This window comes from Chenopodium album, chromosome 4, assembly GCF_948465745.1.
Source record: "Chenopodium album chromosome 4, dcCheAlbu1.1, whole genome shotgun sequence".
Classification (NCBI taxonomy): domain Eukaryota; kingdom Viridiplantae; phylum Streptophyta; class Magnoliopsida; order Caryophyllales; family Amaranthaceae; genus Chenopodium; species Chenopodium album.
The window spans coordinates 62,134,077-62,145,450 of NC_137837.1; the positions used below are offsets into that span (position 1 = coordinate 62,134,077).

At 34.3% G+C, this 11,374-nt stretch overlaps 1 protein-coding gene across 2 annotated transcripts; it reads right to left on the bottom strand.

Annotated features, from left to right (window-relative positions):
- Positions 1-632: 632 nt before the first annotated feature.
- Positions 633-6,194, bottom strand: LOC145629173 (putative sodium/metabolite cotransporter BASS1, chloroplastic). 2 transcript variants are annotated; one of them, XM_081681711.1, is made up of 8 exons: positions 5,342-6,194; positions 4,128-4,221; positions 4,010-4,043; positions 3,875-3,929; positions 2,399-2,482; positions 2,030-2,317; positions 1,315-1,482; positions 633-1,064 (listed from the first exon to the last, which is right to left on the bottom strand). In XM_081681711.1, the coding sequence occupies exons 1-7, from the start codon at positions 5,906-5,908 to the stop codon at positions 1,330-1,332; spliced, it is 1,275 nt and encodes a 424-aa protein (XP_081537837.1). In that variant the 5' UTR covers positions 5,909-6,194; the 3' UTR covers positions 633-1,064; positions 1,315-1,329. The 2 variants fall into 2 exon arrangements, with proteins under 2 accessions (XP_081537837.1, XP_081537836.1); XM_081681710.1 differs by lacking the exon at positions 633-1,064 and having other exon boundaries at positions 1,108-1,482.
- Positions 6,195-11,374: the final 5,180 nt, after the last annotated feature.

Sequence of the window (11,374 nt, forward strand, 5' to 3'; positions counted from 1 at the left end):
GTAAAACACTATTAGACTGCTCTACAACATTTTTGGTCACTTCATCCTTAAATCTAGTATTCAAATCCATCACAAAAACTAGCCTACAAGATTTATCATTGGTAGGAACTAGAACCTCGTTTTTCAACTTCCCTATCATACACAACGAAGCTAAATCAACCTTTTGCCATCAGGTTCTTTGCATAAAACATTGTATTTGCAACACTTGTTAATCCAAATCATAATATCAATGCCATCAAATTCAAGAAATTCGAGTTTGGGAATATAATCTAATAGTCAGGTGAATTGAACCCTTCTACATCTGCTTGTTTCTTGCAGATTTTGAGCTATGCCAATAGAAATGCTTCAAATCTCTTTTACTACTCTTCAAAATAGTATTGGCTTGCTTTTTTTTTTTTTTTTTTTTTTTTTTTTTTTTTTTTTTCAGTCAAACTATCTTCGAACTGCTTGTTTTAAGCATCTTGCTTTTGAGCTTTACCTTCCAACCACAACTCGCTTTGATTTGGCAATCCATAGTTACTGCATTTCTTGTGGATACCAACTTGAATCAATTTCAATGAGCAGTTCCAAAAAGAGCAGTTCTTTATCACTGATACAATAATTGGAGACTACTTATATAATCAACAACAGAGAGAATTGGAGAGTAAGAGAGCTTTAGACATAACATATCTTGAATAAATCCAATTGTTGTATCATTTAATACACAACTAGTTTAACGGTTAACCAGAATCTATCACTCATAACAAATAATTGATTCTAGCAAACTCCCTAGGCGGCTATCCCCAACAAAATTTATAATTCAATCTGGCATAGGAATGACTAAAAACAGAATTCTGATATTGGCACCAAAAGTAGTCTACAATCTTAATTACAATTTGTAACAAGACTAGCAGACACACATCAACTTGCATTGGCCGAACCTATGCAAGCGTACTTGCACAGGTTGCTGCTTGCTCAGATCACAATTAAGAGATCTTTCATACAGAGGGTATGACAAACATAAACTAGCTGGTACTCCCTTATGATCATTCCACCTTTGCGAATCCAACTTCAATAATGAAATTCTAAAGGAAAAAGGAAAAATAAGTGGATGAATTACTTTGTAACTTGGACATACAATATCAGGTGTGTTTATTTCAAAATAAAATGATATTCAAAGAATCCTACTTCAATGATGTTACAGCATTCCAGACAAAACATTTACTTCACAACATCCAAGTCAAATATGAATATAACAAGCAGCAGAGTATGAACTATGAAGAGAACTTGGAGAAGATAATTACACACAGGATGAATAGTAAATCAGAGCATCACCGATTCAAAGGCTATTCACTGTTCCATCTCCTTAGGAGTGAAGTATCTCCAGATTCCCGCCAAAGCACTGCCTATAATTGAGTGACAAACACTAGAGACAGCACAAGGAACTGCAGTCAATGGATTCCCAAAATGCTGATTTGCAAGCACTAGTCCAAGAACCGAATTCTGAAAAAAAGTTCATGATTAGCTCAGTACATGTCCATGCTATGGAATCAGACAAAAGACTCAGTATGCATTGTGCGTAGAAAGGCTAAAGGTTTTTAATTTCTTATAACTACTACCAAATTAACTACAATCTTTAAAGTGATCAGATTTTGACTCAATTAGAGATACAAGTTAATCCAAGATATAAGAGTATTATTGAAGAAAACCAACTATCAAAATATTTTGCTCTATATGCCAAGGAGTTTCGCTAGGGAAGCCTGCAATGGAAATATTAAAGCATCTGGGAGAGTCAATCACTATTTTCATTTAGCCACCTAAGGCATTATAAACAATTTATCTTAACGGTATTATGCAGTGAAACAAGCAATGGTACTGAAGTTAATTAACATACCATTACTTTACAAGTATAATGTCTTAGAAACAGCATTTCTACAGAGAATTCTACAAAAAGCTTAAGAAAAAAAAAACACTTTGCAGTTGCTTGCTGATAACCTCTATAGGTTATAATTTTATGCAGAGTAAGCATCTCCAAAAAATTAATTCTTACCTGCATTCCAACCTCTATTGATATGGTCCTAGCTGAAGTTATATCAATTCCAAGCAACCTTGCAAGCATGTAACCAAAGAAGAATCCAGATGAATGAAGTAGACAACAAGCTATCACAACTTGCACACCAGACATCAAGATTGCAGAAGAACTCTGAGCAATTGCATGTCCGCAAAGAAGACCCACAGTCCCCACAGCAATGGGTGGCATCAAAGGAGAAACAAATTTTACAAGGCCCTGGAAATACTGATTTAAAAACGCGCCAGCTAACACAGGAAGCAACACAACCTGCAAATCTAAGAGTTAGAATTTCGAAAGACACCAGAGCAATTACATGGTAAGAATTGAGCTAAGAACATAAGCACAAACCTGTAGCGTTGACATCAAAAGTCCAGCGGCATCAACTGCAACATATTGCCCAGCAAGTTTAGCAGTGAGGTAGGGAGTCATGACCTGCAATATGATGCTTAAGAGAGAACTCACATGATAGAAAACTTCATTGACACCAGTGAATTTAGCTTCAAGGCAGGAATACAGCTCTAGTGTTAAGAACAGTTCCAAATAATTCATTCTAGTAATAGATTGTTCTGCTAACAGCTAACATAGACATGAGCACAAGCAAACCTCAGAAAATTCTCAAGTTACCCAGAACATTGACATAACCAAGCAAAAAGAGAAAAACATGTTCAGCATTTGATACTAGATTTCCAATGGAATGCCTTTTGCAGTTTTGCACCTACAACTAGCATGTCCTTTACACTCAAAGAGTCATTAAAAGTCAAACAGGTCAGGTAAGGAACACAGAAAGGAAGAGCAGGACACAAAATCCAACACTTCTAACCTTTAAAAAAAAAAAAGTACCACCCATAGCAGAGAGAAAAAGAATATTGAGTTGACTTTTCTAGAATTAAGAGTTCAAAGCTCAAGAAAAGCACTGTATCAAACTGAATAAGGAAGAAACCAGGGATGTGCTGAACTATTGGTTGATTACAGACTAGTAGCAACCAAGACAGCCTTGGCAAGTTGCATGAAGATGCATGAAACAGTCTGCAAAGAGGAGCAAAAGAATGAAACTGCTAACAGTGCCTAGGTGAGTAATTTCAAAAGATGTTAATTTTTTAAATAAAAGGCGGGGGATCAATAAAACAATTCCCCCCCCCCCCCCCCCCCCAAGTCTTATATTATTTTGCATACCAGAGAGATTAAAAATAGTGAATAGAAAGAAAAGGAAAGATAGTGCAAGGTGCAAGAGAAAGAGAAAGTGCGAGGTTGGAGAGAGAAAAAGAAAGAAAAGTTTACTTGAAATGGCAAGTGTGGAAATAAATTGGGACACCCAATCATTACTTCAATTGGCAAGCATGGAAATAATTTGGAAATTGTGGGTAGGTCAAAAACCGAGAAATAGCGCAGACCTTCATTAGAGAATTAAGTTGGTAATCTAACAATATGACATGATACACAGTGCAAAGAGCTTCACAATAGTATATGCTTGGGTGGGTAGACATTCCCTGTGATGGTGTAATTCTCCATGATTACCCAACATAAAGCTGGATTATTATTTCCATATGCCGTTTGCAATTACCAAAATAAAGATATTAGATACGAGGAATCCAGCATTATCTTTGCAATATAAGAAGAATCCACTAAGGCAAGGGACCATTTTTTTCTTGTATATTTAACAACACAAAAAGATACATTTCAAGGTATAGCTAACAAATAGGAAGGAAAATTTTAATTCAATTACCCAAAAAAAAGTACATTAATGGATGCATACAATCAGGACAAGCCATACTAAAAGGGCAACAAATGAGTACAACAAGAAGGAACGGTAATGAAGTTACAAACCACGGCTGAAAATGTGCTTGCTGCTGTCATCAGCACTGAAAGAGCAACATTTCCACTGTAGGAAGAAACATATTAGAAACCTACCAATTCTGGTTCTACTAATGAGTAAAATGCAAAAGTCTGAAATCAACCTACCGGGCAATATAGGTGACAATATTACTTGCTGTCCCTGCAGTTTTCATGGAAAACATGTAAAAGAGGAAGAAAAATAGGAACAGAAAAAGTAATTTAATGTCCTATGGAAATCACTCACCACCAGGACAACAGCCAACTAATATTAAGCCAGCTGCATAATGGGATGGTAACCCTAGAAGTTTGCTGACAAAGAATCCTGACAATGGCATCACCTGCATAAGGAAAGGAGAATTAATGCCTCAACTTTGAAACCACGATAACAATTCAGATTACTTATCACAAACTTGTGAGGGGAAGATGATAACAAAGTGCTGCAGAAGCCCTTTATGGCAGATATGTGCTACAACAGGAGGACCAAGTCATTCTATCTTATGTTGATCATTCTAATATCGTAAAACTTATAAATACATTATCTAGGTAAGAACACATTGCTTGTCTCAATAATAAAATCCCTGCGCAATAAGGATTGATGCCACAAAATTCGCCAAGCAAATGCTAGTGTATATACTAGGTGAAAAAAAAGTAGGATTTCTATTAACTTGTTGATGGCTATCAAGATTATCATATACTCATAAATCATCTAATTACAGAGCGATAAGTAAGACTTCCTCACATATTGCAATAAGAATGAATACGCATCCCAAAGGACATGTTATATGCTAAATATCTATAATTATATAAGAGTAAAAATTATAAAAATTTGATATTGTGAAAGTATGTTTTTAAACGAATTTAACAAGACCCCACATAACTATATTTTACTTTACGTATAAATCATAATATGTGGTCAAACATGCGTGATGAATAGTTTAAAAGTTCAATTGTTGCAATATTACTAGAACGGAGGAAGTATATGCCAACAAAAGATTCACTTGTTTTAGCACCTAATTCTAATCACCTGCAATAAGTCTAATATCAAACATTGAACAAAGTTTGAAGACCTATCATATAATGCTATCTACCTTGATAAAATCCTCAATGGAGATTGAAATTGGCAAACATACATACCTCTATTTCATATAAGGATTCCTATTAGCTCTATTTTTTCGGAACAATCACACAGATTCTCAATCCTTTTGGATTGGGGTTAGTACAAGATTGGTTCATGTTCCAATTGCTTTCAGGTCAATTACATTTTTTTATTATTTTTGCATGTCAATTCAGGTTTCGGGTTGTCAGATAATCATGTTTAACCCCCTAAATTTTTTAGCGGGTTCAAATTGGTCAGCAATATATACAATGCAAAATTTACCATCACAGGCTTCACAGCCAATACCAAAAATCTAGAAATCAAATAGAACAATAGAAGGTCTGAGATCGAAAGAAACAGACCGAGTACTGAAGAAAAAAACCGGCAATCACTTCTTTAGGCATAGAAAATGCCCCACTTAAATCATCCAAAGTAAGTGTCATGCCCATACCCAACATAGTAATTGTCAAACCCCAAATAGACATTTGTGGTGTAACCCAACTGAAAGAACTCGGCTTCAAAAGTCCAACCAAGCATCCTAAAGCAACCCATATCGGAAATGCAGTCGAAAACGCATCACTGATAGCTTCAATGATTACCCTGATCGATGGTTTGTTCCCTGCACTCAAGCTGTTCGACGAATTACCGCAGAGAAGCGGAGTACATTGATTTGTCTCATTTTTAAGTTTAGAAGTAAGAAAACGTTTTTGGGTAGCAGGAAATGAAATGGGGTTTCTCAAATTAGTCGGAAAATCATCAATTTGGGATCTTAATCTGAGTGAAGATGAAGTCTGCAACTTTGAGTGTTTGTTGGGAAGAGAAAGAAAATGGGTGATGGGATTAGCAATTGATGGCAAATGTTTGCTGCTGTGTGCGAAAGGATGTGCATTTGGTGCTCTTTGAACAGAAGAAAAAGAGGATCGCATCATTTGTAAGCTGATAATTGCAGACTGTAAAGAATAGTTAGAGAAGATGATAGGGCGCCAAATTTAGAGATTTGAAATTATTGAGCAGATTTTGAAATAGTGAAAGAAAGATTATGTCAGGGGTGAGAGTTTATAGGCAATGGCGGCACAATCTAACATACTGCAAAGGCATATGTACAGTGATGAAGAAGACAAGAAGCATAGGAAGATGACAATCGAGATCAGTACTAGACATAGAAAATTGTTTGTTTTGTGAGGATTATGAGGACGAGAAAAGTTTACTACGGACATTGAACAAAAATTGTTTTTTTTTAAAGGTTAACAAGTCAGTAGGGGTGGAGGGGAGGGTAGACCTAGCAATCATGACTCCAACCCAAATGACCTGACCTATAATCTGAAATTGACCCAAAAACCAAAAATAACCCAACCAGATCCATACCTTATCCGAAACTGGAGTTGACTAGACACCCAAACTGATCCGATCCGAAATTGATTCGAAGTGTTTGACCCAAACAGACCCGATACCCTAAATTGAACTGAACAAGCCCGATACCTGAAATGTCCTGAACTGAAATTAACTTATAATTAAACTTAAAATGTCTACCTAAAATAACTCAAATTCTTCATCTTCAACCGTAGCTAAGCTCATAAATTGAATTGATAGTTTTTATCTATGTTACTCGGACTCTTCATTTCACCTCACGTACCCGTGTCGGACTCTCAACACTCGAACATGGGTATGACACCTAGACACTTCACTTTAAGTTATAAAATCATGCAATTTCTTTCACAAAATAGCCGAGTCGAATACTTGGACACGTGCTCGTGTCAGACATGAGTACCCGAGTCTATGTAACATAAGTTTTTATTATAACTATAACAAAATATATACTCCGTATAAAATTATTGATTTGAGATTGATTCACAAATGAAACAACCTAAACATGACTCGACTCGATTATTACCTGACCCGAATATATCTTGAACATACTTGACCCGAAATCGACCTGACCCAAACATACGTGACCCAAAATTGATCCGACCCGAATGACCCATTTGCCAGGTCCGGGGAAGGGTAAGAAAATTCCCACCCCAAAGTGCCTCTGGTGGGAGTTGATCCCTCAACCTTTTGGTTGTGAGGTGACAAATCTTATCATTAGACCAAGCATAGCTTGGTATGAACAAAATTGTTGATTAACTAACAAATCGGTCATTTTGGTTTGTTTTGTTCTATTCATCTGTGAGAGTCTGTTCCAATTTTGTTTTTTTTTTTTGGTTTTTCTTAATCTCTGGGATTTGAATTCTCATTCATGGTTGAGAAATTTATTTTTAGGGTTCTTATAATAATTGGGAAGGTTATTTGGATTCTTATGAGTTTAGGGTTTGTCATCAACTTTTCGACCAAAACATCAGCACAAATTGCGAAGGTATCTTGCCATTTGGAAAGATGCAAAGACATTGAAATTCAATACTCGCATCAAGCTTGAAGCGGTGGGGGTATGAGCTATGCCAAATATTCAAATTAGTTATGAATTTGATTGTAAAAGTTATAGTATGTCTCTTTATTTAAATCTATGGTTATCAAATCTTTATTATTGTAGATGCTCGTATGACTATTATTTAATGATACTAGTTTGTACCCCGTGCGTTGCTCGGGTTGTTTAATGAGTTTTAAGATAAATCTTTTTATATTTTTATAAAAGCACAATATATATTGTAGAAATATATACTAGTATACAAGTATATGAGAAAATCATCTTTATTGTTATTTGAGTTTTTTACCCGTGGATTAATAGTCACTCGACACTCATATTTTAAAAAATAATACTTTTTCTGTTTTTTTAGCTGACACCTTTCTATTATCACGCTTGCCAATGCATGTTTTAACGCTTAATAACTTCAATTATCAACATTGTAAAATTATAAAAAGTGGATATTAATAAAATATACATATAGACGATTCAAACAAGATCTCACATGATCAAATTTTATCGTATATATAAATCACAAAAGCGAGTCAACGTGTAGTCTGTGAATAGTGTAAAAGTCAAACGATGTCAACTAAAAAAACGAAGGAAGTAATAAATAGTAGTGCTGGTCATAAATTTGTAGGTGGCTTTATCCTAAAATCTATCAGAATTTTATTGAAAATAAAGTTCTAAACTAAAATTTTATCCTAGAAAATTATTCTAAATACTATGGTTAAGGGACAAAAAGTGCAGCGCGTATTTTCTCCCCCTGATGAATATATAATTTGAGATCTTCCAATGTAATAATGAATTCAATGCTTTAGCAACTTCACACTTGCATCTGAATAATATTCCTTGATAGTTGATCCTCCCTAATTAAACTTGAATCTTCAAATCTTCATTGTAAGACATCTTCATTTATCCATACTTATGAGAACAATACCTATGTTGCGTTTACCACTATCTTATATAACATTTTTGTTTTAAGTTGCCTTACCATCAAAATTATACCTACTTTTGGAGGTTGTAAAGGTAGCTATTGGTAATCAAATATTGATGATAATTTATGGCAACTCGTGATATCTTGATATCATTATCTAAGCTTATATGAATTAGTAATAACATGAGTATTTACTATTTTTACTCACTACAACAAAATAAAGCAAAGGTAACAGTGAAAAATCATTGCCTAATATAAAAAAAGTGTTGCCTTGTAGCTAAGGCAACACATATGAGGCGTAATATATGCCCCCGTTGTCTATTCATAAGGCAACACATTTTTATTCAAAAGAAACAATTTTGAAAACCAAGGTAAAATAATACATAAGGCAACACTTTTACAAAGACAACAAATGAAAAATGTTGCCATCTAAGGAGACAATTCAAAAATGTTTCTAAATGTTGCCATTCCCAAGCATTTAGTAGGTTGTAGGGCTCGAACTTGTGACCTCAAAGTCACAAGGTGACTTCACCACCAACTCCATATATATATATATATATATATATATATATATATATATATATATATATATATATATATATATATATATATATATATATATATATATATATATATATATATCTCACACATTACACACACTCGCCATAAAAGCAATATCTTAAATTATGTTGTCTTTTTAATATAAATGTTGCCGTAGATGACAACATAGATATTAATGTTACATTTTCAAGCAATAGTTTTGTTATTGATTATTGTTATCTTTTCATGCAACAATTATTATGTTTGTTGTCTTAGACTAGAAAAAGGTAACACTTTAAGCGACTGTAGCCTTATATATTCTAGAGCAACACTTTTTTATCTGTTACTTTAGTTCAAGGTAACAAATAAATATTGTTGCTTTAGATTACTAAGAGTATCATTTCTGTAAGTGTTGCAATCTTAAGTGTGCCTATTCTCATTTTTTTTGTAGTGACTCATGGTTCTTCTAAACCATAAGAAGATTATTCTTACTGTTATATATCTCATTACTATTCTTGTCAAGACATTTTGCATTTTATACGAGAGTTCTCCAATGTGTACAAAATCAATTAATTCTCACATGGTTAAACTTCAGGTTGATATCTCAATAACTTAGTTAGCAATACTCTTCATGAGTTTGATAACAATATCATCAACATTGTCATTTTCAGAATATAGAATTAGAAGGGCTAAATATTTGAGTACATTGTATGTAAGTTCTTCAAGAACTTTTCATGCATGATTTATAACATGCTATTGGATCGTCATCATATAAACTTTCATCACAATTATAAGCCCATCAAAGTATAAATTCCTTCTTGTAAGCCTTTATCATAATTATAAACTTATCATACCACAAACATACACATGTAACATAATAATTGTATAGAACTAATACATGCAATATGAGATATATATAGTAAACAAAATATACAATGAGTAAGAGAAAGTATTGCCCGTTACCCGGTGTTGGACCCCCTGTCCAATACCTGAATAAAAAAAAAAATTTGTGAATTAAAAAAAGGCAAAATAAAATAGAGGGTAAAATGAGAACGAGGGGTGGGTAAAAAAGAAAAAGGAGGAGAGAGAAGTTACTTTCCCTCTTTGCTGTTGTTTCCCGTGAAAAAACGACCGACGCCGGACCGGAGCAGAAAATTTTATGGTTGATAAAATGTATTATAATTGGAGGGCGGCGAAGGATTTTCAAGGTCTTTAAACATCTTGTTACTTTAGTCACGAGAGACGATGAATTCACCACCGGTGTGCAAATTTACGACTTTCTCCATAAAAAACGGTGAGTTCTTTGTTTGGTGTTATCGAAGTTCGAAACAATTTTGATGTGAAGGAGTTGAAGATGACAACATTAATTGTTTGTCGGTGCTCCGTTATCATTAACGTGTATACTGTTATTTTATTTTGTATAATATTAATTTTTATTTGTATACAGTTATTGTTGAATTGTTTTGTATACTTTTTGGGCATATGATTATTGTGGGTTTGACTATATTGTTGTTATTGATTTTTATACTACTATGGTTGATTTATATACGGTTATCATATGATTTTATACTGTTATTGTAGCTCTGGATATTATTATTACATATTCGATAGTGGTGGTGGTGAGGACGATGTAGTAACCCACCGGCATTGTTGTTGATGAAGACGAAGATGATGATGGTGATTTCTCTCTCTTCTCACTTAAAGGTTTTCAAATTGATTTTCCGGTGAAAATTCTGGTCAAAATACAAACTAGCCTTGAGGTCTCCGAATTACAAAGGAAAAGAGGAGAGAATTTTTTGTTTTTAAAAAAAAGGTTTTCGGTGAGAATTCCGGTGGAGAAAGAGGAGAGAGAAGGGGAAAGAGGAGAGAGAGTATTTTTTTACATCTGGTAAGTGATAAATCACATTTATATAGAGTTTATAGGCACAATTATGCTAGTTTTATAGTTGCTTTTTGAGTCTTTTATCGCTTTTTAGGCCGCAATTGCATAATTTGTCCTTTTTGTGCTCTATTACGCTTTGTTTGTGTTTTTCTTAATGTTTCAGGTAGTTTCTATAACTATTTGGACGCTTTCGAAGTGGTTTTGGAAGAATCGGACAATGAAAGGATGAAAAGTCGATGAATTGAGGTTGTTCAATGGAGGATATATGTTTGTGCAATATTATTTTGAGATTTATATGCATGATGAATGAATATAGCATCCATAAGGGTCGCTATTCACTTTTCGGAAATGAATTTAAGCTAGAAACGAAGGAAAACGATGGTCTACAAAGTAGCAAAACAGACCTTTGGTCACTCTTTTGATCATAACTTGAGTTCTACAGATCGGAATGAATCAATTCAAATTGCATTAGAAACTAGACTTGAAGATATTTCCATTGATAGGTCTCACGCCCCTATAAAATTCCTCGATCTTGAGATACAAGCCTTTGAAGTTGACCTTGCGAAGCTGCCAATCCATCGCCCAGCCATCAGGCGATGGACGTGCTGTGCGATCGGCCATGAGCTGCTGGTTGGGGC